The following is a 27,637-nucleotide window of genomic DNA, read 5'->3' as shown; positions in this document are numbered from 1 at the left end:
GATCCAGGAGGAATATTAAAAAGGGCCCTTTCTAAAGGTAATAAACTTAAGATCCTAATCTGGTAAACATGCTATCTGTGTTACAGACCAGCGCTTAACATCTATTTATAAGCAAGCTATCTATGGGATACTCTCTTGATAAGCATCAATTAATGCATTCTTATAAGCATGCTATTGATGTTCTATTCTTCTGGCAATTCTTCTGATAAGCATGCTGTATTATACCACCCACACTTGGTGTCTGACTGCTTTTATCAATATAAACAAAGAGAAGGGAACTCCCACTAAAATAAAACCAATCAACTCACACAATTGAAGCTGCTTCATCTTAGCCACAGACTTGCATGGGGAAGGAGGCAGGAGGGATGTTTGTTTAATCAGCATTTCCTATGGATTTTGTTCTAATAGATAGAAAGCGGTCAGTGGTGTGTTTACCAGCCTACACCAACCTCATTTTGAGTAGTTCCTGATCCTTACCCCACCCCCCTAAAGCTCATAAACTCATTTGAAATGAAAAAAAAAATGGGTAGGAGTGTCTGGATAATCAAGAGAAGTAGTTATCTCTAAGGTTTGGGATGCTTCTCTGCCAGTGGGAGTTGGTGTCAACAGACATCACTGATTAGGACTTAATTAGGACGAAGACTCAGGAAGACTCTGAAGAATGACTATTCTGTCTGGATCGAGGAGAAAGTCATATTGAGGGTAATCAAGGAGAATTTTTTAGGGGAAGGGGAAAAAAGGCAAAGTGAATGACGGTGGAAACCAGAGCATTAGGTACAGCCAGCAAGTCATAGCTATAATCAAAAGAAACAAAACAGACAAACATACGACAGGAGAGAGAGAGAGAGAGAGAGAGAGAGAGAGAGAGAGGGAGAGAAACCATAACAGAGACCCTTAAAGACGACAATAAACTGAAGGTTGCTAGAGGGGAGCTGGGTGGGCGATGGGTGTTAAGGAGGGGCCCTTGTGATGAGCCCCAGGTATTATAGGTCAGTGAGGAATCACTGAATTCCACTTCTGAAACTAATATTATACTATATGTTAACTAACTAGAATTTAAACAAAAACTTGACACATAGGAGGGAAAACCATTTGTTGATGAGAGAATAGACCACCTATCCAAGGCAAAATTAAAAAAAAAAAAGCAAAAATGGTTATCTTGTAAGAAAGAAAATTCGAAGGATTCAGTCCGAAAAGACTGGCCAGCATTTACAAAATAGTGGTCTGAATAGTTGGTATGCAAAGAAATTAAAAAGTGAGCTGTTTGCTCAGTCACGTAGAACCCACGTGGAGCTGGCACGTGGACACACAGCTCTGAGCGTGGTCTTCCTTCCATCGCCCATCCTGTTACTTCATTCTCTAGGTCTATTTCTGTCTTTCTCAAAAGGAAAACCAACTGGAGGCACCCGTGGATTAAGGATTGCAAACCTCCCTCCCACTAATCCTCAAAGCCCCAGAACCCCAAGATTTACTAAGGATATTATGCTTATCAAATGTTTGCTGATTCTTTCACACACTTAGTCCCCCCCCCCCCCCCCATGGCAGGTCTACTTGTCCTTTGACATACGCATACAACTGCTCAAAATTGTTTCAAACCTACCATTCTATTCTGATGGGAGGCCTGAAGCTCTCTTATGATTTCTGCAAATTCACCAGGATTTTTAGTTTTACGCTTGCTCTTAATTCTAACTTCTCCCTCCATTCCTGCCGTGCCCTTACTTCCTACGGGCTCGTGTCTTTTCTTGATCCTGTACCAACACAGAAAAGGAATCCAGCTCATTTTTCTACTTTGCCACAAACAAGCCATCAGCCAGATACTGGTTCCTTTAGGAGAACCAGTAGGAGGGGAGGGAGCATGATTACGCTGCAAATGGGGCCACAGGGCAAACGGCGTCAGTGTTCATATCTGATCATTCTTCTTTAAATTCTTCAACAATCCCCGTTCCTTGCGATGTTCACTGCACACGGCTTTATAGGTCACCATCTAGGTCATTTTCCTTACCCTCTGTCCGCTCTCTCTTCTGTTTCCAGAGGGCCCCCAAAATTCAGCTCGTTTCTTACACACCCCAGCTTTAAATCTCCTTGCTTCCCTGTCCTTCCACAAGCAATCTCCTGGGCTGTCCACGAAGAGAGAGAGTGGGAGCTCAACACTGTCATACAAGTGGTCTAGAAGGGCATTTTGTTACTGAAAAGACCCTCTGCTCCAGAGGGGAGAGACTAGCGGCTGAAGAAATAAATTGTTTTAAATGGCATTTTTTTTTTTTTTAGTGCTGTTACGTTTTATTTGTTCGTGTCGCCCCGCAAAATTCTGAAGAACGGGTCCTGAGATGCAATCCTAACACCAGGATTTTCCCTATCCGATAAACAGGTGGCCAGAGCTTGACCTCGGTTCTCGGCACAGGCATCTAACAAGGGAAGGGCTCCGGCTCTGATTATATGAAAACGAATGTCTATTTTCTGTGCAAATGAGGGAGAAGCTTAAGTTTTATTAGCTTCTTAGTAAATTCACCCTCGAGCCTAAGCAGAACCTTAGTGCAAAGAGCTCTTCTCCGTCCATCTAGGGCTCCATCCAGTACATAAACTTAACCGTAACAGAAATCAGGCTTCCTCCAAACTGGCCTGACATAAGGCACCCAGGTGCCCTATTATATGTATAGAAAACCATTGTGTGTACAACCGTGACATTCATGAATTAAATATAAAAATTTAGTTGAAGTACTACTTAATAATATTAGCACAAGCTTCCTCTCCACGCTGACTTTGCTTTTAAAAGCCTTTAGTGAACAATCTTCTAGAAAAATAATAACCTAAGTAGTCTTTTACTTAAAAAATATAATAATAATCAATAATTAGTATGTTTTTATTAAATGCTAGACACTAAGCTAAAAGCTTATTTCATGCATTATCACATTTATTTATTTTTTTTTTAATTTTTATTTATGATAGTCACAGAGAGAGAGAGAGAGAGAGAGAGAGAGGCAGAGACACAGGCAGAGGGAGAAGCAGGCTCCATGCACCAGGAGCCCGACGTGGGATTCAATCCCGGGTCTCCAGAATCGCGCCCTGGGCCAAAGGCAGGCGCTAAACCGCTGTGCCACCCAGGGTTCCCGCATTATCACATTTAATGATTAAAATACTCTTTGGGGCACCCAGGGGGCTCAGTGGTTGAGCGCCTGCCTTCGGCCCAGGGCGTGACCCTGGGGTCCCAGGATCGAGCCCCACATCGGGCTCCCCGCAGGGGGCCTGCTTCTCCCCTGCCTGTGTCTCTGCCTCTCTCTCTGTGTCTCTCATGAATGAATAAATAAAATCTTTCTTAAAAAAATAAAATAAAATAACTCTTTGATGGTATGTACTATTTTTATTCTCCATTTTTCAGATAAGAATAGTGAAGTTGATAGAATTTTTATTTTCTCGAGGGCATAGAGACGAGGTCGAGACTCAGACAAAGGGATCGGTCACGGCAGAGGTCAAATGCTGACCAATATGCATACTGTCCTTTGAATAACAGAAACCTCAGTTTCTTCCAGAGAAATGCTCTTCGTGTCTAATACTGTGAGTATGTGTGTGTGCGTGAGAGAGAGAGAGAGAGAGAGAGAGAGAGAGAGAGAGTTCTTTACACTGAGATTATGGACTTTGTCCAATCAAATGGGGCTGTAAAGAACAAGGCATCTCTGTTCCAGTGTGACCCCTAAGTCTTTTTTACCACGGGCAACCTTTTCTCGGTGCCTTGTAAACTCCTCTCTAGAATGTCAGCTCCATGAGCATTATCTTGCTCTCTGCCATATCCTGGTGCCTAGAATAATGTTTCACTCTGAGATGCTATAAAGAGCACATGGAGAACGCAACATTACCTCCCTGGTATTCCTAGAGAAATGGGGGGAAAAAACCCACACAATTTATGGATTTAGATTACTGTGTCAAATTAATTTCCTGATTTTGATCATTGTTGTGTATGTAGGACAATGCTGCTCAAGTTTTCTTTTTTTTTTTTTTACATTATTACAGACACAAAGGAGAAAAATTAAATTAATTAATTGTATTTAATTTCTCCCGGAACAAGATACATTAAATACTAAGAAATATGATTTTGTTGGGTGTGGTTGAGCCTTGGAGAGCCACGGGTCATTCATCATATCTCAGAATCTTTTGCCCATATAATCAACTTTTGCCTCCTTGGAGGTGAGGTCACCCTACTGAGAATGTATGATGTAAGAGAATATACTTGTTTTTAGGAAACCACACCAAAATATTCAGGAGTAAAGGAGCATCGCGTCTGCAACTGATCCTCAGCAGTTCAAAAGAGAAGATAAAAAATATACACGTACATATATAGGCACACATGCATGTGCGTGCGTGGAGGAGGGCTAGAAAGCAGAAAGAGTAATATATTAACATTTAGTAGATCCAAGGTGTATGGGGCATAAGGACCAAAACAGAGAACACTGAAATAGACCAGAGAGCCCGGCTGATTTTCAGTACGGGTTCGAGATCATTCAATGGGGAAAGAAGAGTCTTCTCAACACAGAGTGCTGGAAAAACGGGACATGCATGTGCAAAAGAGTGATGATGGACCTTTACTACACACCGGCAGCAAAAACTAATTAAAAATAAATGAAAGACCTAATGTAAGAGCTAAAACTATAAAACTCTAAAAAATAAAAATAAAAAATAAAATTATAAAACTCTAAGAAGATATAGGAAAAGTCTTTATGATACTGAATTTGACAATGACTTGCTTGGATATGCACAGCAATGCAAGGGAAAATAGATAAATTGGACTTCACCAAAAGGAAAGACTTTTAGGGGCACTTGGGTGGCTCAGTTAATTAAAGCCTGTGATTTCAGCTCAAGTCCTGGGATGGAGACCCCCCAACCCCAGTCAGGCTCTGTGCTCAGCAGGGGTTCTGCTTCTCCCTCTGCTCCTCCCCTGACTCATTTTTTTTTTTGTTTCTCTCTCTAACACATAAATAAAATCTCTAAAAAAAATTTAAAACGTTTGGGCATCAAAAGATACTGACATGAAAGTGAAAAGACAACCCACAGAATGGGAGAAAATATTTACAAATCATGTATCTGATAGGGGATGGATATCCAGAACCAAGAATTCTCACAATCAAAAAAAAAAAAAAAAAGACAAATAATGCTCATAACTGGGTGAAGAATTTGAAGACCTTTCTCTGAAGAAGATGAACAAATGGCCAATATAAGTACATGAAACGACGCTCAACATCACTGGCTCTAAGCATCAGCGAGATGCAAATCAAAGTCACGATGAGATACCAGCTCACACTCATTAGGATGGCTGTTACTGATTTTTTTAAAAACGGAAAATAACAAGCGTTGGTGAGGATGTGTGGAAATGGGAGCCTTGGCTTATTGCTGGTGGGAATGTAAAATGCTGCAGCAACTGTAGCAGAGGGGTCAGTGGCTCCTCACAAAGTCAAGCAGAATTCTTGAGGGATCCAGCAATCCCACTCTTAAGCATATACCCAAAAGATTGAAAACGGGAACCCGCACAGATACATGCACACTGACCGTCCTAACACAGGCCGGAGCCTGTGGAAACGACGCCAATGTCCATCAACAGGCGAACGGATAAAAAAAAGGCGGCGTATACATACAACGGGATATTACTCATCCTTAAACAGAAATGAAATTCTGAGCCATACTCGGCATGGATAAGCCTTCAAAACATCCTGCCCAGTGAAGCACGCTAGACACAAAAGGACGCATTTTATAATATTCCACTTTATGAGGCACCTGGACTAGGCATATTTACAGAGATAGAGAACAAATAGAGGTTACTAGGGGCTGGGAAGAGCGGGAAGTAGAGAGTTCCTGTTTAATGGGAACGGGGTTTCTGTGCGGAATGATGAAAAGACTCGAAATGCGGAGTGCTGAGGATTACACAGCGCTGTGGATGTACTTAATACCTCCGGTGTGCACCTAAAAACGGTTAACAATGGTGAGTTTTCTACGAGGCATATTTTACCACAATAATTTTTTGAGCATATATGGACATTTTTTGTGCTCTCCCCGCAAGTTTTCCATGGATTGCTAAATCAGGTCAAAATGAAAAGTTAGAAGAATAAAAAGGAAACCTCAGAACCTGCCCGTTTAGGATGAAGTCATCGCAAGAGGTGGTACATGACTCCTTTCAGAAGATCCTGCAGTCCTATAGGACTAATCCCAAATCTCCCCATCAGAGGGCCTTCTGGAATCTGCCCCTTAAGGAATCCTGCTCCTGCCCCAGGGTGATCTTTCTCTCCACCCGAGTACCTCTTTCGTACTTGGGGTTTCTCTTCTGCTCAGGAGTTCCATGGTGCCAGGGGCCAATTCCAGATGGTGCAAATGGACTGAGGCCAGAGGGACTCGGCGTGGCCTGACAATATTTGTCCAGTTGATAGGTGACGCTCCCCAGTTTTATGTGGCTATAGAGGAGCTTGTGGCCTTGGTCCGGGTCCTGTAGAACAACAGGCTGTAGCCACAGGTTGGCGTGGGGGGGATTTCTCTAGAATCAGGACATGTAAGCAATGTCTGTAGATGAGAGACAAGATAAAAATTATCCTACCAACTCCATGTTGACATGTTCTATTTCCACATAGAGCCTGCTGGAGTTTTCATAGGACTTCCAAATATAGGCTATATTATTTATATGTGATAGAGGAATTAAAGATCTCATATTCCCAATCCTATAAATTCACCTCCTTTTAGGATGGAGATGGGATTTACTCATTAGATACTCATCTGCTTGCTTGCTCTTCCTTCCTCTGCCCTTCCTCCTTCCTTTCTTCCTTTTTCTTACTCTTTCTTTCTTTTTCTTTCTTTCCTTCTTTCCTTTCTTTCTTTCTTTTTTCTTCTTTTCTTCTTTTTCTTTCTTCTTTCTTCCTTTCCTTTCCTTTCCTTTCCTTTCCTTTCCTTTCCTTTCCTTTCCTTTCCTTTCCTTTCCTTTCCTTTCCCTTCCCTTCCCTTCCCTTCCCTTTTTCCTCCCTTCCCTTCCCTTTTTCCTCCCTTTCCTTCCCTTTCCTTCCTTTCCTTTTCTTTCCTTCCCTTCCCTTCCCTTCCCTTCCCTTCCCTTCTCTTCTCTTCTCTTCTCTTCTCTTCTCTTCTCTTCTCTTCTCTTTTCTTTTTTCTTTTCTTTTCTTTTTTTCTTTTCCCTTCCCTTCCCTTCCCTTCCCTTCCCTTCCCTTCCCTTCCCTTCCCTTCCCTTCCCTTCCCTTCCCTTCCCTTCCCTTCCCTTCCCTTCCCTTCCCTTCCCTTCCCTTCCCTTCCCTTCCCTTCCCTTCCCTTCCCTTCCCTTCCCTTCCCTTCCCTTCCCTTCCCTTCCTTTCCTTTCCTTCCCTTCCTTTCCTTTCCTTTCCTTGTTTGGCAGAAGACTATAAGAAATAAAACTCTGTCCAAATATTACCAACAGTACACATCTACCTATAATTTACTAAACTATTACCTGTCAAACAAAGCGTATCCAGTAAGACTCTCTTCTTTTGCTAAGATGACACCATGATCATAAGATTTTTTTTTAAAGATTTTATTTATTCATTTGAGAGAGAGAGAGAGGGAGGGAGAGAGAGAGAGCATGAACTGGGGGAGGGGGAGAGGGGGAGGGAGAAGCAGACTCCCCACGGTGCAGGGAGCCTGACTCAGGCCTCAAGCCCAGGACCCTGAGATCATGACCTGGGTCGAAGGCAGATGCTGAACCTCCCGATCCCCCCAGCAGCCCCATCATAAGGTTCTTAAGGATATTCTCCAGGTAAGGAGGAATCCAGCTCCTCTTTCCTCATCTCCCAACAGCAGGGCATCACGGATAGAATTTTCAGACCATCCCAATTATTTTTCTATGTTACCAATTGTTTCTCTACAGAGAAACCTTTATGTTCATTGAAGCTTTGATTTTTAGAGCTGCAGACATTTTTGCAACATTTTAAACATCTGATCTCATAATTAATCCCAATCATTCTACCCAGTCCATGAGGCAGCTGGGTCTTCTTTATTCCTATCTTATACATGAGGAAACTGAGGCACAAGGCCTAAGTAGCAGAAGGCCCCACAGCAAGAAGGGGGGACGGGGTCTCTGAACAGAACTGCTGTTCTTCGCGTGATGCGGGAAGTAATGGAAGCCAGTCCGTGAGGCTAGTCAAGGTGGAGTCTGCGGCATCTTCTCTCCTGGCACAAAGTGCTGCTGGAGGAGGCCTTCGAGAGGCCGTGACCTGCGAGTGGGACTCAGGAGGTCAGGAGCTCCTCACCTCCTCCCCGTCCATGGACTCCAAGCCCGCTTCCTGCTTGCCCGCTGGGAGCTGCTCCCAGGGCACAGCCTTGAGACTGACGTGGCGTTGAGGGCATCTGAGGGTACGTGCGGCTGGGCTACGTCGTGCTCCGTGTCAGGCCCTGGTGGGTGGCTGCAGAGCCCCGGACAAGCCCGCGGGCAGCTCCCCTGTCCCTCATGTAGGACCCCTGCCACCCCCGCCATGGGGGGCCCGCCTCGCGCTCCTCGGTGGCTGAACCACCGAGGCCCCAGACCACTTCTCCTCTTGATCCCAAGGTAACCGTGCTCCCATCGGCTGCTCCCTGGCCCTACGGCTCCCTGGTGCTCCAAGCATCTGGTCTCCCATTTTCTCGCCACCTCTTCCTGGCTTCACACCCTCTCCTTCCATTGACAAACAAACTCAACAAAACCTTCTACTCTCTCCCTGCTTTTCTAGCTTGGGAGCTCGTACCCACGTGGACCTGGCACCTACCTGAGTACGCCTCCCTCCTCCGTGGAGACTGGGGGCCCGGGGACACTCACAGGCCACAGGGGTCCCAGCACGCCACCCGGATCCTAACCCTCTTCCTGCAAGGACGGAGTCTTTGTTTCTAGCTGACAAGAGTCACATTCACACGGGAAATAAGCACAGAGACGGCCGTGTCTTCCAGGTGTTGCAATGGCCCAGCTCCTACGACTCCTTCTCCGGATTCCCCTGAGGAGGCCTGAGTGCATCACCCACGGACACAGGCTTCTGCCTCCATGATCTGTGTGCCCAGGTCTTGGTTCAACACGGAAATCCGAAGGAGCCGCCGTCTTCCAGACGCCTGGCATCACTCACCACGAAGGGCTGCTGAGGGCTTCGAAATGAAAGCCAGTGGGGGGGACCTCCGTGCCTCAGGCCTGCTTCTCTTGAGGGGAGCCCAGGGGGAACCCGGTGCGCAGGTCCGGTGGTTAGCGGGGGTCAGCAGGGCCTGCTCGTGACTCATCCCCCCGAGACTTATTACCACTGCAAGGAGAGCTGGTGCTTTCGACCGTTACACCATTTTACGTGGGTTTTGTTGTGTGTTTTTTTTTTCTTGCTCATACATTTCTTTCATTTATATCCACAATGAGTCCTTGGTTAGAGTTACGGATTGTAAGGAACCCTCACGGTGCAATAGAACACATTCAGGAAGAGCGTAAAAATGATGGCTCGGAATTCACCCGAAGATTCTTTAACGACAAAAAACAAGAGTCGTGAAAAGTTCAAACTTACAAAAAAGTGGAGAAAAGTCTTATGACTTTTCACAAATCAAGTACCGTGCGTTTGCTACGCCGTATTTGTCATAATTGTTCCCTATCTCTTTTTTTTTTAAGGTTAGAAACATTTAAGGATGAAATCAGGAGCTCACCTCATCCCTTCCCCTCCCTTCTTCGTCCTCGCCCTGTTGAGTGAGTCCCTGTCCTCTGCAGGTTTGCACGTTAGCACAGATGTCTGTATGTGTGAATATAGGGTCTTATTCGAAATATACGTATGTATTCTAATCTGATATTTATCCGCGTCCATCACCAAAGAGATCTCAATCTAATAAATTATTCCGTAGCACATCAAGATGTCTTCAGCGCTTAAATAGACCCTTGGAAAGTCAGTACTTGGAAACTAAGTGTGAGTATCATTTAAAACAGGACGTGTGTGGTTTTCCTAGGCTCTAAGCCTCAGAAAACGTAAATCAAAATCATCAGAGGACTTTGTTGTGTATTTGTGATGTAGCAAAAAGTAGTTAGACTTCAATCTTCATCTTAATGCATCTATTTTTATCCTTGAATGAAATGTAGTACCTAAAAGTCACTGAGAATCTGCCCATAAATCTTGTTCTTTCTTTCATAACAGTTTTATTTCATTTCATTTTAAGATTTTATTATCTGTGAAAGCAAGTGAGCAAGCAAGTGTGTGCGAGTGTGCGAGCAAGGGGGGAGGAGGAGGGGGGAGAGGGAGAAGCAGGCTCCTGGCTGAGCAGGGAGCCTGGCGAAGGTGGGACTCGATCCCAGGGCCCTGGGATCATGACATGAGCCCAAGGCAGACCCTTCACCAACTGAGCCACCCAGGTGCCCCGTTCTTGGATTTTTAAGTCTCACTGATAATGTGTGGCAGCTAAAAAACCGGGAACTGATTCAGTCTTTATTGGGAGACCGGGAAACAAACACCAGGATGAAATGCTTGTAAAGGGCCAAGTTTGTAAATCATGCATTTAGGGCAGCGCAGCCGCCCGTTGGGGTAGCAGCCACTCTTGCAGGCCGTCTGGAGACGGTGGGTCCATCCATGTCCGCAGATACCCCCTTCGAGCTCCTAATTTGCCAGCTGATGTCCTGATCGCAGGTGAAGGGCTTGGTTTGCTGGCCCAGCATCCGGGAGCTCCCGCATCAACCACCTGGCACCTCGCCGCCAGGACCACGACAGCTGGGTCTCCACCTCGCCCCGGGCCACCGGCCGCCCCCACCTCGCGGTACCTGAACCAGTGAGTGTCCCGGGCCTACGGGTGACACCCCAGCCCCTAAGCCTGGAAGGAAATGGCCCCTCTAGCAGCCCCACAAGTACCTGGTCCTACACAACAGGCGATCCACCGCCTCCATTAGGCGACGGGTGAGGCAACAGACGGTGCCTTCGGGAGGACGAGCCGCTCTTCCTTGGAGGCACCAACAGGCCAACAGGTGCCAAGGGCGCGCGGCAGGAAACAACAGCTCCGGGGGCCACGGTTCAAACAGCGAACCCAAGTCCACACGTCTGTCCCGAGCATCCTGGTCCAGGTCCTCAAACCATCAGAGACGCTGCCCCTGTTGCTCCAACGACCGGGCGCCCCTCGCCGGGCAACCCCAAGGGCCGCTGTCTCCGCTCCCCGGGCGTGCAGGAGCCCCCGCCCCCGGCCGCGCTCCTCCCTCCCGCACGGTCCCGTCCCCAAGGACCCAAGCTCCTCCCCCTCCCCTCGCTCCTCCCCCTCCCCTCGCTCCTCCCCCTCCTCTCGCTCCTCCCCCTTCTTCTCACTCCTCCCCTCCTCCTCCTCCCCCTCCTCTCGCTCTTCCCCCTCCCCCTCGCTTCTCCCCTCCTCACTTCTCCCCCTCCTCCCGCTCCTCCTTCTCCCCCTCGCTCCTCCCCCGCACTCCTCCCCTCCTCCTCTCACTCCTCCCCTCCCCCTCGCTCCATCCCCGCCCCCCACAGAAGAGCACCTGCTCTCCTCTCTCTCCACCTTCAAGTCTGTAACCCGCCCAGCCCCCTCTCCCGCATCCTCTGCTCCTACTCTGCCCCTGGTGAGTGCGTCAGGAAAGGCCTGGGGAAGCAGGAGTACGGCGGAGCCCCAGGTCCCCGGGTCAAGCCAAGCCCGCTGAGTTGGGGGGACTGCCACGCACCTCTGGGCTGCGTCCCCCTTAAGTCACTCGTTATTCCCTGGTTTACCCCAGATCATAATATTAGCGAAATCAGCGTCCCTAAGCAAGAGGAGGACAGTCGATTTGGGGATGGGGAGGCCGTCCTCTGGGGGGGGGCTTAAGGGGCAACAGGTGGACGGTAGGCAGCACCCCGCGGCCCGCACCTGCTGGCTCCTGGTCGCCCCGGCTCTGAGCCGTGACCCCGAAGAGTCGTCAGGAGGTCCGGACCGCAGGCGCCGTGTCCCTCGGGAGGCATGTGGCAGGACAACCCGCGGTGGGGACGTGGGGACCCCGCCCCCCAGATGCACGGAGTCCATAGGGCCGGGGGGCGGCATCCTGCCCCCCTCCCAGGAGGGACAGTGACAGGTGCCCCCGAGCTCCAGGGTGCAGCCCACGGGGCTGGGGTGCAGCCCCCGGCCCGGGAGGGGGAGTCGGGGTGCCCAGGCCCAAGAAGCCCCTCAAGGACCCTGCACCCCTCGCCCACAGCCCCCAGGGCAGGGACAGCAGGCAGCCCCTCTGTCCCCAAAGCAGGAGAGCACAGGGTCCTTTGGGCAGGACCTTTGCAGCCGCTTGCAAACACCCCCATGCCCTTCCCTGGGTTCCACGGCCAGACCAGCAAGGCATCCCCTCCAGGGGGGCTGAACTCTGTGTGGCCCAAGGCCCTGGGGAGGTCGGGTGTGAGCAAGGGGTACCACGTGGGGACAGAGGCCAGGAATGTTCTGGAACAACAGTAGGATTCCTTCGAGGGATGTTTTGGTGCGGAAAAATCCCTTGTCGCGGAGCTATGGGACGTGCCCTTATGGGATCACGGAGGAGGAGGTGTGCCTCTTGCTACAGGAGCACCCCCTGCACTGGCAGCCCCGCTTACCAAGGTAATGGCCCCATGGTGACTAAGCCTAAGGTGTGGGCTTAAGCATCACTCTGTTCAGACGTGATTTCTGTTGAGTGAGAATTAGTCACACATTCTCTTTGAAATTAAATGCGCTGGTTTAATGTGTGTGTGTGTTTTTCCTGGCTCTGTTATGATGATTTAAACTACATTTTAAAAAAGACGAAGAATGGATAGGCCGAAAACACAATCTTTACTGTTGCAAATGTCACTTTGGGAAAATCATACCATCATTTTCCTCAGCATGGAACTATAGGAACTCAGGGAACGCACTGTTTTCAGGATGGGCGCCCGTCCTATAGAGCCCCGGGCAGCTGTGGGAGGTCCTATGGGGGTTCTATGTGCAAAAATTAAGCAACTTCTAAAAATGGGTTGGGAGAGGCTTTGGAGAGTGGGCTGCGTGTGACAGTGAGTGGGGCCTGCTCTCTTTGGGGTCTCCAGTGGGGCTTTCTGAGAATAGGCCTGTGAGAATGTCTCCCTTGAACTTGGCCCAAAAGGATTTTGAGGTGCTTTCAGGGAACCCAGATACGGCAAAGATGAGGCAGCTGCTGTGAGGAGGCAAAGCTTTCATTCTCTCAGGTAAGGCTCCTCAAACATGAAGGTTTCTCATCCCAGCCCCTCGTCCACTAGGGATCCCAAGTCGCTTGTGTGACGCGCACTGTCAGTGCATCTTCAGTGGGGACGCTTGGACAGTCCTTGAGCAGGAGGCAGATGGTGGGCGGGAAATTTGGATGATGATGATTGCTTTTTTTTAACATCATCCTTTTACGGACTGGAAGACATCTGACAAGCTTGGTCTGTTTTTCACACCAGGCCAAGTGACCCTAAAACCTTACGCCTTTCTCAGGAATCAATACGACCTCCCCCTACAGAAAGCAACAGCAGTAGGAGCCCCGAGACACACAGCCGGGGTTTAGACAAGTGTTCAAACTTGCGAGTTTAAAGCAGGCACCCGACTGTTGGGGGAGCGTGAGTTCAGCAATGCAGAAATGAAGAGAGTGAAGGCAAGACACGCGTCTCTATTTGGGCGCCCCATGTGCTCATTATCTGGGTCCGAGGCAGCCAGAGGTGGGAGGTGGGGTCCGTAGATTTAACTTCAGAAAAGGTCTTGAGATGCTCGCCACCCTCGTGAATGCGGCACAGCGTGTGCGTGACCCCACGGGGAGCGTCTCTAACGTCAGGAAAAGGCAGCTGTGACGAGTTACCTACTAACGTGTGACCCCAAGAGACTCAGCCAGGAAACGGTTCTGATGTGAGCATCCGTAAAATCGGGAACAAATTTTCATGGGTCTCCAAGGCAGGTGAGGCTGTGGAAGCAGAGACTATGTCTCCTGGAATGTCAGGGTCTGCTGCCCTCGTCTGCCCAGAGGAGAAAGGGACGGGAAGTAGGAAGGTAATTCCGGGTGTGCAGGGCACTGGGTGCGTGGCCATGCGCCCCGCGTTTCAGAGCTCGGGACCTGCCTGCCACCAGGTCGCCCTCTCAACTCCTCCTTTCAAATAGGGGTCGTACAGCCCAGTTTCCTGCCATCGGCGAACTGACATCCATCAGCCACCCCGTGGCTCGTCATTCCCTCTCAGCTCTCCGCCTTCCGAGCAGCACCTGACCCCTCCCCTGGTGCTCACCACGGAGATGAGTGGAAGGCGTGGGAGCACGATGATGAAAATGAGCTTCCGGTCAGGGAAACCCTGGGCTCCTCACTGCAGCCACCACGTCCTGCAGCTCTCCCTGGGTAGAGAATGAATGACAAGATCAAAAAAAAATTTTTTTTCTCTGAGGTCACAAAATACCCAGGAGATGACAGGCCATGCATCAAAACGACCATAGATCCTAGGCATGAGGATTTTTGCTGATAGCACGGTGCAGAGCATCCTTGACCTCCTTGTTCCTCAGGGTGTACACCACCGGGTTCAGCAGCGGGGTGATGACCGTGTAGGTCACCGAGATCAGCTGGTCCTCATCCCTGGTGTTCTCCGACTTGGGCTTGAGGTAAGCGATGGAGGCACAGCCGTAGTGGACGATGACCACGATGAGGTGGGAGGCGCAGGTGGCAAAGGCCTTCTTCCGGCCCTGGGCAGAGCTGATCTTAAGGATGGTGGAGATGATGAGGACGTAGGAGATGAAGACCAACCCCATGGGCACCACGATAACCAGGGAGCTGATGATAAAGTTAATGATGTCGTGTAGAGTGGTGTCTGCACAGGAGAGTTCCATAACTGGGCGGATATCACAGAAATAATGGGCCACTTCTCTGTTACAAAAGGGCAGCCTGAACACGGAGGAAATCTGAATTATGGCCACCAGCAGCCCAATGCTGAAAGCTCCCCATACGAGCAGGGCACACACCCTCTTGCTCATGACGACCGCGTACCGCAGGGGGTTGCAGATGGCCACATAGCGGTCGTAGCCCATGGCCGTGAGCAGGAAGCAGTTGTTGATGGCCAAGGTGATGAAGAAGAACATCTGGGTGGCACAGCCTGCCCGTGAGATGCGTCGGCTGAGACCCGTAAGGCTGCAGAGCATCCGCGGTACAATGACCAGCGTGTACATGGTCTCGGACACGGAGAGGACGCTAAGGAAGAAGTACATGGGGGTGTGGAGGTGACGGGCAGAGCCGATAACCGTCACAATGACGACATTGCCAGCCAGAGTCAAAAGGTACAAGGTAAGAAATATGACAAAGAGGATGATCTGGTGTTCTCGAAAGCTGGAAAAGCCCTGGAGAACGAACTCACCCACCACGGTGTGGTTCTCGCTCTTCATGGATGGACACCAGGTCTGCAGCGGAGACCCCGGCGACTCGGCCCGTCGGAAGGAGCCAGCGCCCCGGGCCTACTCAGGGCCAGGAGGAGGCGCGGTGACGGCCCGCTGCGGGACACGTGCAGGTCAACAGGGGCGCCCGTGGCCCGGCGGGGAAAAAGTAGAAAATGCGAGCAAGAAGCAGTTGCACGTAGACAGGGACAGAAGAATCAGCAGGGTGGGGGGAGGACGGCTGCAGGAGGGACCCCCGGGGCGGGTTCGGGTTTGCGAGAGGTTTCCTGGTGAGCCAGAACATGGGTGTTTGCAGGGAACCGGAGCTAAAGAAAGAGAAATAGCGAATGCATAATTTTGAGAAGGATTTTCTTGCACGTTACAGTTTCAGATTTTCGTTTACCTAAACCTCTTCCGCTTTGTAGGAACCACAATTTTGATCATCTTCTTGAAGACCTCACCATCCAAGGTGCCAAATGGGACAACGGCTCTGTGCTGCAAGGGGACGTGAGTGTCTGCTTTGACCCTGTTCCATCTGCTACATCCTTTCACAGTCAGCCCCGACTGCCTCCCAGTGGTAGTTTCCAACCAGACACACCCCCCTCTTCCTTGGATGCTCACGGAGCCTCCTCTTGCTCCGAGGACCCTCTAGGCACCAGCCGCGCCCTGCCCTGCACCTGTGTGTGGGTCACTTGCTAAGTGTTGATTCTCCTGCACTGTGTGCATTTGTGTGTTTTCCAGCTTGCGCTTGGGTGTGAATTTTCACAGGTAGCCTGACTCATGGCTGGACTCTGCTCTCTCTGCTCTAATTTCTTCAGAATTATAAACTGGGTACCTCTGGGGAAACCAGTTTGTACATCTTCCCTCTGTTCCCTATCTGGACTTTTAGAGACCAAGAAGCTCTCATAAAAAAACATAGAAAAAATATAGGGGCCCCTGGGTGGCTTAGTGGTTGAACATCTTCCTTTGGCTCAGGGTGTGACTCCAGGGTCCCGGGATCAAGCTCCATGTCCGGGTCCCCGCAGGGATCCTGCTTCTCTGCCTGTGTCTCTGCCTCTCTCTGTGTGTCTTTCAGGAATAAATAAAAATCTTTAAAAATATATTTTAATAATAATAATAACAACAATAATAATTAACAGCAAGAATAGTTGATCTTATGGCACTTTTTAGTTTGTAAAGAGTGTTTATGTGTAATATTTAACAGCACATCAAGCCCATGTTTGATAACTATATCTCCATCTTGCAGATGGGGAATCTAAGACACCTAGGGCTCGGTAGTTGCCCAAAATTAGTGATAGATCCAATCTTCTCATTTGAAGGCAAGTGTGAATTGTCCTTTACCACACTGCCTGAAGAAGCATTGTGGTTACAAAACAAGTGAGAAAGAAGATGCTTTTCTTTTTCTGGCTGTTATCGAAAAGAATTAAGGATTTTCCTCATTCTGAGGATGAGATTACACTGGAAAAAAATTGGATAAACTGAAAAACCTTGGGGAAACTAGAAAAAATTTAGTATATTTACCTTGATAAGCATGTTAGTGGCAATAAGTGTCCATTCTCCTTGGCTTAACACTTCCACTTCCAATTACTTACTTTAAAGAAAAAATCAGAAAATATGTGTATAAGAAGCTTTTATGATATTATTTATAATACTGAATGCCAAGAAAATGTAAATAAATAAAAGGATAATGAATTATATAATATGTCCGTCTGATGAGAACTATGGAGCCATTATATACCTAATAAGTGCTGACATAGAAAAAGATAGATAAATGGATAATAGATGATAAATAAATAGTCCATAATTTTTCAAAAAGAAAAAAAATCAGTAAACAACAAAAGGAAACACAAGGATTGGTACACACACCATTAAAGATGGGTTGGAAATAAATACACTGAAATACTAAAAATACATATTTTTTGGATAGTGAAGAATCTTAAATTATTTGTCTTCTTATATTCCTTTAAATCCAGATTTCCTTAATTATTTCTCTTCTAAACATACAAAAACTTGTTAAATTTTTCTTACAGCAAGACTCCATAATGAGGCTGCAGAGAGGACTGAGGAGAAAAGGTAAGAGTAGTGGGTTAATTTACCTTGGAGAAGAAAAGGCTGACAGTATCGTGTAAAACTAAGTTAGTCTCTGAACAGGCATTTCATAGAAATTTGAGCACCCAACAGCCAGATCCAGAGGAAATTAACTTCGGTTTTTAAAGAAGGATTGTAGTTGGTAAAAAAGAAAACCTTTCTGGATGGTGGTGGAAGTGAAGTGTGGCACATGAGGTGCTCATGTCGGGCACAACATTTAGGGCGGCACCAAAAAAAAATCAGCAGTCAAAATGAATATGATTTCAATGCAATATCTTTTTAAGAAGCTAATGCAAAAATCCATGTTGAAAAAAATATTAAATTTTTTAAAATATAGACTCAATTCTATCACTACAGAGAGATGCAAGCAGCTAAATGAGGGCAGATTTTGGAAGTTCCTTACTAAAGATTTTGAAGAGTAGAAAAGTATAAAATATTTTCAAAATACAGGGGGAATGGGATCCCTGGGTGGCGCAGCGGTTTGGCACCTGTCTTTGGCCCAGGGCGCGATCCTGGAGACGCGGGATCGAGTCCCACATCGGGCTCCCGGTACATGGAGCCTGCTTCTCCTTCTGCCTGTGTCTCTGCCTCTCTCTCTCTCTCTCTGTGACTATCATAAATTAAAAAAAAAATACAGGGGGAAATGGAGAGCAAAATAGGCGTTCATTTTCCTTTGAGATGTGGTGATAAGCTAGTCTCGAAACCACTGCTATTTAACTGAGGTTCATGATGTGTTACTGAACAGGATAAAACCCCAATCTTATGTAACTGGAAAATCAAGCCTACCTCCGCTAAGGGGGATGAGAAGATAAGTGAGGACAGAGAAGAGAAAAGCTTGAATTGAGCTGGTGCCTCCCTGGAATGCCATCTCCTCCCTCATCACCCCTCCTGGAAATGAGGACTCCTCAAGATGGCAAAGACCCGACGAGTGTTAATGCTAGGACGGTAAGGTCACGACAGACACAGAAAGGTAGGCTGCCTCCGTGGAATCCACGTCAGTGAGAAGGACAGCGCTTTACACCGCTCACTGTTTGCTTGGATTCCGGGTCTTTAGCCAAAAACACCCGTCCACCCTGAAAAAGAATCAAAATATTTCCTTCTAGAGAAATGGTGCTCTGCTTAGACCTGACAAGCCTGGGCCCAGGGTTAACCTTACCCATTTCACTATTCAAGGCTTTCCAACGGGAAGCAAGCTGGGAAAACCCATGTGCTTGGTGGGGTTAAGCCCTTTAATATCACGGAATCACAGGACCTTAGTGCCAGGAGGTAATTTTAAAGGCAAGCACTCCTCACAAATAGTCCCCTAGATTCTGCTTCAGTGCTTCCGATGATTGGGAATTCATTATCTTACAAGTTAGCATCCCTTCTTTTTTGAAAGAAGGAAGGAAAGAGAAAGAAGAAAGAAAGAAAGAAAGAAAGAAAGAAAGAAAGAAAGAGAGAAAGAAAGAGAGAGAGAAAGAAAGAAAGAAAGAAGAAAAAGAGAAAGAAAGAAAAAGAAAAGAAAGAAAAAGAGAAAGGAAAGAAAGAAAGAAGGAAGGAAAGAGAAAGAAAGAAAGAAAGAAAGAAAGAAAGAAAGAAAGAAAGAAAAGGAAAGAAAGAAAGAAACCACATTTACCTAAAAAATAAAACTAAGCTTTTTATATTATAAAATTGCTCACAGGAGAAAACATCCATCTGTACAAAAGGGTATAAATAGGAAAGTTAGTTTTCTCCTTCTATGCTTTGCATTCTCTGCTCCAGGGGGTAAACTTGATTCATGTTTGTGTCTTTTTAAAACTTCTCCCTAGAAATTTTCTAAGTATGATTGTGCATATTTTCCATATCATTTCAGTTTTACACAAATGAAATGAAACGGCACATACCAGTCCCCAACGAGCTTTTTTCACTTAATATTGTATCTTGAATACTCTCCATGACCGTGTAGCGGATGTGTCTCGCTCTTCATTACCAACGGTGCACAATCTCCTACTATACAGATCCATAGAGATATACCATCATCAACTCTATTTTTGAGTAGCCTTAATTCTTAGAAAATATCACTTTTTACTGACTCAACGTCAGTCCCCCTGCAACTTGTCACCTCGCCACATTATCCCATCTTCCATTTCCTTTTCAGCCCGAGAGTGGAAGATTATTATCACGTCTCTGCTAAATTTCATGTCCTTGAAGCCATTACCCCAGCAAGATGAGCATGAAGAAATATAATATTAAAGGCATGAGAATCAATAGAACCAAAAAAAATAATGAAAAATTCAGAGGGAAAATAATAAGAATTTAGAAAACACACATGGCATTCCACTTCTGCCCACAGCCACTCACGGCTTCTGACCTTGGCGAAAGGAAGAAGGAATCACTTTCCAGATAGTGATTTTTTAAGAGTCACTGGAAGGACTGAATCTATTCACAGGAAACCAGTCAAAACGCCTTGTGTTCAAGAGCAATTTATAAGGGAAGCTAAAACCTACAAAGCAAGGAGAACTCAGCTTTCTCTAGTATCAGAGAAAACCTCAAATTATTGCTATATTTCTTAAAGCTGAGGGCATCGGTGCCTCTGGCTTGGGAAGCAGCCCTGGAAAAAAATGCCGTCTCTTAAACCCCAGGTTTTAGGAGCTTTGGGTACTTATGATCCCCAAGAGAATCCAATCCCTCGCCCCAAGTCTCCTGGGACCACCCTTTTGAGAGCCCCTGTGGGGTGCCAGGAGGTAAGGATGAGAGAACCCTAGCTTGTCTCAAGAGCTTCGTTAGGAGCTGGGGTAACAGGCAAGGGAGGTGCTCAACCCGCTGTTGGCGGATCGTTGGGGTTTCCGAGACCAGCTCTGCATGGGGTGTAGTCAAGTAAAACCACAGGAGCCCGGAGGAGCTCACAGAGGGAAGACCCCCAGTCCCAGTCTTTCAGGATCGCAGGACAGACAACTTCCTGCAACTTTCCCGAATGAGACCCGGGCACCTGCAGGGGTGGCGGCCAGGGCCCAGCAGACGTGCAGCTCGCCGTGACTCCCGTCGAGGGAGGGCCGCCTTCCACGCCTGGGCGGGGCAGAGGCTGCTGGCGGCACCTGTCTTGTGCTCCCTTCGGTCCCTCCTTGGATCTTGCTGGGGAGGCAGTGACACAGCAGGTGTCTGCTCTGGTTCCTTCCGTTTTCCTGGCTCAGCACAGCGGCTGGCCCATGGGGGAGGTCGGAGGAGCCATCCTAGCCATGCCTGCAGAAGGGGGCTGTGTGGGGCTCGGCCGTCCAGACTGCAAACTTTCTCTCTTTTTTTAAAAAAGATTTTATTTATTTATTCATGAGAGACACGCAGAGAGAGAGAGAGAGAGGCAGAGACACAGGCAGAGGGAGAAGCAGGCTCCATGCAGGGGCCCGATGTGTGGGACTCAATCCTGGGTCTCCAGGATCACGCCCTGGGCTGAAGGCAGACGCTCAACCACTGAGTCACCCGGGCTGCCCCAAACTTTCTTTCAAAAACCATCTTGTTTCCCCTCTGATGAAAACAGTAACATGTGTTCTTTATAGAAAACACAGGAAAGAGGAGGGAAAAAAGATATAAATCACTTATGTCCAACTTAGAAACACCAACACCATTAATATTTTGGTGACCAACCCTCTCATTGGTTTTCTCTGCCTTGATGTGTGCGTACCTGTTTCCACTCACACATGCACACACACACACCCTGTATTTATTTATTTTTTTAAGATTTTATTTATTCATGAGACACAGAGAAAGAGAGAGAGAGGGGGGGGGGGGCAGAGACACAGGCGGAGGGAGAAGCAGGCTCCGTGCAGGGAACCTGACTGATGTGGGACTCGATCGCAGGACCAGGGGTCACGACCTGGGCCAAAGGCTGATTCTCACCCGCAGAGCCCCCAGGGGCCCCCACCCTATCTTTTTTAAACAGCCGCCTTGTGTTCTCCCTTGTATGTGTAGTGTGGTGTCAGGATTCAGATGCTAATGGTTTGTGGCTTCTTCAGGTTCAGGTCAGGGGCCCCCGGGAGGGACACTGCTGTCCTCAGGAGCCTGACGCTTCTTGTGGTGCGCTGGGGGTAGGGGTGTCTCATGTGTTGCAAGACTTTTGGCTGCTTCCCTGGCCTCTGCCCACGAGGTGCCCCCCGCATCCTCTCCCCTCCCTGAGCATATGGCAGGGGGGGCAAAAATGCCTCTAAGTACTGGCAATACTTGTTGGGAGGCAAAATTGTCCTCCTTTGAGCATCTTCAGTCCAGGGCATTGCAGCATCCCTCACCCAGTTTTCATTTCATGGAACCAGGTCTAGGGGCGCTTGGGTGGCTCTGCGGATGAGCATCTGTCTTGGGCTCAGCACATGATCCTGGAGACCCGGGATGGAGTCCCATGTCGGGCTCCCCAAGTGGAGTCTGCTTCTCCCTCTGCCTGTGTCTCTGCCTCTGTCTCTCTGTGTGTCTCTCATGAATAAATAAATAAAGTCTTAAAAAAAAAAAAAAGAAAAAGAACCAGGTCAAAATCTCACCTTGAGGATATCGTTTACACACTGTACCATTTGTTTTTCTACGGCCCGTATTGCCCAGTGTTTGGAAGTCAGTTCTAAAGGCTTAACTAGATGCAGGATACGCTTACTAAACTGTATTGAAATATATAAATCATAAACTGCATTTTACTATCTCAAACTATATAAATTACGTGTATAACTAGATGAACGTAGAGCTAATACACACACACAAAACTTCGCATTACTTCAAGTGGAGTTCTCAGATTTAACAAATAAAGATACAGACTACCTCGTTAAATTTGAATTTTAAATAAACAATGGATAATTTTTTTTTAGGGTAAGTATGTCTCGGATATCACATGGGACACACGCACTAAAAATTATTCATTGCTTATCTGAAATTCGAGTTTGGCGAGGCGTCCTGCATCTTACCTGGCCGCCCAATCGGGAGGTGCGCACTGTTTGGTTTTCCCACCCCGAGCAATGCAAAATTGATCAGCGTTCCAGGTAGCAACCGCCTGCTGCCCTATTCAAATTGATCCCATCAATATTTTATCGTTTCATCTTTTGATGACTTTTATCTAAATCAATTTTTTATTAGAAGTTGCAAACAGTGCTTTCCTCATCATGTCGTTCCTCTTACATTCATTCTGTGAAACTGTGTTATAGAAGCTTCTTTTCGGGCCTCGGGGCAAGAGAGGGAGGGAGGACTCAGCTGGAAGCCAAACGTGGCCCCTGTCCTCTGAGTCCAGCTGTATCCCAGCTCTTGCCCCGGGGTTGGGGGGGTTCACTTCTACGGTGTGGAGGCCACAGGGCCCCGCACGGTCTTCCCCCGTGGGCCTGCGACTCGCCATCAGGGAGACGTGGGGACCCGAGGACAGCGCGGGGCAGGGGTGATGTCTGCGGACGGAAGCAAAGCCACAAGCGACCCTCCAAGCAGGAGAAACAAACGCTCTAGGAACATGGGGGGGCCGTTGGCCCTGGAGGAGGGGAGGCGATGCCCACCTCTCGTCCTGGCCGCAAGGTCTGCACACTTCAGAATAACCCGCAGCCAGCCGGGCGCCCCGGGAAATCCAGTGGCCCGGGGCTCCTGAAAGCCCTGGCCTCTCGGCCACGAAGACACGGTGAGCGGCAGGTCAGGGCAGACGCGGCGCTTCGGTGGGTGCTGGGCGTCCCGGGGAGAGAGGCGCCTGCACACCAGAGCCAGCAGCGCAGCGGACTCAGCTCCCTTTTCATTTGTGGACTTTATTACACTGCATTTCCAGTAAATTAAATGTCTGATTAAATACCCTGTGGTTACAATAAAAGAAAGGGGCTTAGAGGCTGTGTCTTGCCCACGCTCCGTGCCTCTCAGCGGGGCTCGCAGGCCACGAAGGAGAACCCGCGATGACATTACCATAGGAACGAGCCAAGAGCACGGTCGCAGGTGCGTGGATGCAAAGGCGAGACCCACGGCGCCCGCGGAAGGTCCACAACCGGCGGCAGAGGTGTCTAGCATGCTCTCAGTGCTCCTCGAGAGATTCTTTTAATTTTTTTTTTTTAGAAAACTGTCTCTAAGGAAGGGAAGGACGATTTGTTAGGCAGCAACATCATGATAGAAATAATCGATGAGTTAATTGCTCATTTAAATGTCTAATAAATATTTATTGGAGATCTGCTCATGCCCCGCACTGTGCTTAGCCTCCCGTAAAGATGAAGCATCAAACACACATTGTAGGTGGTGAGGAACCAGACCAAAAAAAACGATGTGATTTTCATATATTGTGATGCATTCTTTGATAGGGTAAGAACTGGGTAATAGGGGAACAATGAGGAATCTCCCGACATGTATTTTAATATAGTAAATTACTTACATCCACTAGGAGGCAAAAGCCACAAAGTTAGGCCCGGTCTGGACTATTTACCATGAAAAATAAATGAATTAGCGCTTAGAGTCGTCTACTGAGTCTGAGTAACGTCTCAGAGGCTGGTCAGCTTTCGTGAGTTTGCCACGGGGGCGCGGGGCTTGCATGGCTACGACACACACCCCGCCGGGTGGGGGCTGCCCCGCGGTTTTCCAAGGAGCAAATCTCCTGGGCTGTTGTCGGTTCCCCTACCTGATAATTTGGCGCCGCGAACCACTGTCAGTCTTGAAACGTTCCTCAGCCCGGGCTCCGTGGCGCTTCAATCTCCCGGTGTCCCTACTGAAGAGACGCTTGCCGGCCGCGGGCCTGTAGCCGACGGGATGCACCTGCCCGTGTGTTCTACGGAGCGGGCCAGGGCGGGGGCCGAGCGTCACTCAGGGTGATGACTCGCTGAACCTGAGATGGAGAGAGTCCACTACCCCGTTACCATTTCGGTCTGTGCTCAACCTAAATACACGAATGAGCCACCCGCTCACGCTTTACTGCATCGCTCTGACTTAACCCTCGGTCTTGCTTTAGCTCATGTATTTGCTCATTTCTTCAGGATCTTTCTCCCCATGCTGGACCAGAACAGTCCCTAGGAGCACTGGGCCTCTCAGCCTTTGCTTGGCCTTCGTCTTCAGTCCAAACAGACAAGTAAATGGGACCCCGTAATTTAGTTCTGTGTTGGCCCTCGATGAATGGCTTAGAAAACTCGCGTCAAGCTCATTCTGGGGCTCGGCTCCTCACTCCCTAACCCAAGGAGTTTAAATTGATCAAGATCCTTTCTTATTTTAAAGTTTTATGATGTTTTGTCCTCCTTTGGGACTGAGGATAAAAACTGATTAGGAATCTGAAGATCCATCCGTCCCCCAAGTCACTTCTGACAGACGCCCTGTGGTTATCATCAATCCTCCCATCCTTCCCATATTCCGCTTTCAGCTCCGTTCTTCCATTCACTGACTTCCACTTTCAGATCTATCACCACCTCCCGCTTCTTCTTTTCACCTCCACCAGCGTGAGACAGAATCACAGAAGGCGAGGGCACGACACCTCCTGAACCATCACCCGCCAGACCAAAGAGGAGACCCAAGGACTCACCGGCCAGGCAGCAAGAGCCACTGCTCTTTGGGAACCACCACGGGGCCACACGGCCCAGGTAACCGAGCTGCCTGAACTCCTCCAATCCCAATCGCCGGAGAATGCTTGGATGTTAGCCCTGCAGAGGACCTTGGAGCTCATGTGGTCCAACCTTTCCATTTCACAGACACAACTGTTCCGAAAGGAGCCTCGACTTGTATACACACGAAATTGCTAGTTCTTCTCGATGACTAGCACCGTGGCTCCACTCCTTCTGGGCAGCGTGCTCCCTTCATGACATCTCGGACTGGCTTCGTGACCTTTGAATCACTTCGTGTTGCTAAAACTGTCTCACTGGAGTTGTTAAACACAATCCTGTGTTTCTGAACTTTAATTTTGTATTCGATGTGAGGTTCTTTCCAGTTGCCGTCATCCCCTGCTCCTCCACCTACCCCTGAGCACAGACCAGGGTTTGTGGCTGCAGTGGCTCCCTCGGTGTCGGGAGGTCAAGAGTGGTGACCATGCCCCCCACGTCCCCGTCTTTCCGCAACATCAGCCCCTCGTTGTTGGAGGGACAGGTGGAAGGGTGCAGAATGAGACATAGTCATCCACGGTGTAGGAGCCATCGCGCCTGGCTTGGTCGTCACTGCTGTGCCTGCACATGACCGCCACCTCCTAAGAGGAGGGATGGTTGTACCGAGGCCCTCTCTTTGTTAGTTGTTGCCATTTCTTCAACACCACTGACTGCTCTTTTCTCCTCCATCAGGTATCCAAATGTAGGTGCTCTCAGCTTGGTGGGCTTTTTGGAGCAATGTAGGTCCCATCTCCTGCCAGCTCCAGCCTGCCCATCCGAGGCACCACCTTCCCGTGGCTGCCACTCCACAGCCTCGTGGCACTGGAGTCCCCATCACCTCAAGAGTGGTCCTTTGAGGAGACAGGCAAGATGGCACAAGCCCCTATCATCCTGTTTTTCCTGTCCAATCCGTGGGACAGGGGCTTGGTCTTGCCACATGAAATGGTGACAATACAGGCTAACTCCCAGTACCCCCATGTCAGGTCCAATCACTTCTTTCCAGACTTTTCCTGCAGCTGCTCTTCCAGAATAGTGCTTCATAAACTCTAAGGGCAAAAGATGGGCCCCGAGTTCCCAACTTATTGCCCGTGAAGGGAAGGACCCCATAATCCCAAATGCGGTGGGAGAAGTACACGGATGCCTTGTCTCCCCCTATTTGAGAACCTAGCTCTTCAGACCTCTGAGTTTCCAATCCCGGCTCTGCCGTTCACTGCTTGTAGGACCTCCCTACTTCATGAAAAACAAGGGTGCTACCGGTACCACTCTGTAGGGTTCCCTTGAGTACACAGCGGGATCAGGCAATCTGACATAGAGTAAGTACTTGAAAAACGTGTATCGCTGTTGCTGTTCCATGTTTATTACTTTTATCGGAACACATTCCAGTCCCTCTCTATTATTTCTGACTGGAGAAATCAAGATTTTGATGAACTCAGACATGGTTAGGGGAAGCTCCTTTCCTGGTTGTCTCCGTACCCTACCCAGTGCCCGGTATACTAAGCACACAGCAGCTGCTCAATGAGAAATGCACTCCAGCTTCTGGGGCACAGCACGTCTTCTGAAATGCAAATGTTCCACATGCTATTTGTGATCCCAGGAATGTCAATGTAATCTGGAAGCTCATTCCCACAAGATTTTCCCCAGCCTGGGAATGTTTACTGCAAGGAACAGCAGCTGGCTACAGGTCTGAGTGGCACAGTGGAGCAGGCCAGGGGCCCCGAGCAAATACCAGCGAGCATGCCCTTGCAGGTTTTCCCTCTTGCCCTGGGTGGAGTGGGGGTGGGGGTTCTCCTTGCCTTAGCCTCACCGTACGTCTGTCTGCGGAGTGTTTACTGGATGGTTTTCTCCAGCTTCTGTGCATTTCACCTTGTCACCTCCGTCCATCAACCTTCCTTTACCTTGGAAGATCAAGTCCTACGTCTACTGTTGATTTTATTCACCTGTTAGAGAGTTAACATTTTTTAACTGTTTAATTCATTCAGCAGAAATGCTGATGTTTGTTAGTGCTCTGGTTATGGGCTTTGCGTGGTCTGCCACGATATTTTTTCCCCAAAGACTTGTTATTTTTAGCCTGCGTGTTTGCAGAATGCAAGGACTTTTTAAAACAAATGCATATGATGTCATGGGAGAAGCACCTGTGCTGTGTTCAAGAACTCTTCTTTTTTTTTTTTTTATGATAGTCACAGAGAGAGAGAGAGAGAGAGAGAGAGAGAGAGAGGCAGAGACACAGGCAGAGGGAGAAGCAGGCTCCATGCACCGGGAGCCCGACGTGGGACTCGATCCCAGGTCTCCAGGATCGCGCCCTGGGCCAAAGGCAGGCGCCAAACCACTGGGCCACCCAGGGATCCCCTGTTCAAGAACTCTTAATTGAATTGAATGGATGAAAAAATCACTTCTCCACTTTTGTGACTCAAGAACTTCCTTCTTTCCACTCCTGACTCTGTCTTCCCTCATTGCGTGTCTCTGCTTACTGGATTATTCCTATCAGCTGGCAATAGGACCTGGCACCTCCCATAAAATACAGACCCTCTCTAGATCCTGCATCTTCCCACATCGTCATCCCACAGCAAGGCTCAGACAGGCAAGCTCGCTGCACTTCCTTACCTCCTGTTCCTTTTCCCACCCACTTCCACCTGGATTCCACACATACCAGTCCCCCAAAATAGCCATTGATAAGGTTCCAGAAATTTTCATATCATCAGATCCAAAGAAAAATTTTATCCCCTTCTCCTACCTCACCTCTTAATAAAATTCAATACAATCAACCATTTCCTCCA

General features: G+C 48.4%; 1 protein-coding gene across 1 annotated transcript; it reads right to left on the bottom strand.

Moving 5' to 3' along the window:
* Nucleotides 1-14,361: 14,361 nt before the first annotated feature.
* LOC112910035 (olfactory receptor 10J1-like) lies at nt 14,362-15,294 on the bottom strand. The gene has a single exon (XM_025986263.2). The coding sequence runs from the start codon at nt 15,292-15,294 to the stop codon at nt 14,362-14,364; it is 933 nt and encodes a 310-aa protein (XP_025842048.2).
* Nucleotides 15,295-27,637: the final 12,343 nt, after the last annotated feature.

The sequence above is a fragment of the Vulpes vulpes genome, chromosome 5 (assembly GCF_048418805.1).
Source record: "Vulpes vulpes isolate BD-2025 chromosome 5, VulVul3, whole genome shotgun sequence".
Classification (NCBI taxonomy): Eukaryota; Metazoa; Chordata; class Mammalia; order Carnivora; family Canidae; genus Vulpes; species Vulpes vulpes.
Note: the sequence above shows the minus strand (reverse complement) of the source record. Positions and strands in the feature narration are given on the sequence as shown.

Coding starts and splice junctions, on each gene's coding strand:
- LOC112910035 (XM_025986263.2), bottom strand. CDS start 15,294: ATGAAGAGCGAGAACCACACCGTGGTGGGTGAGTTCGTTCTCCAGGGC.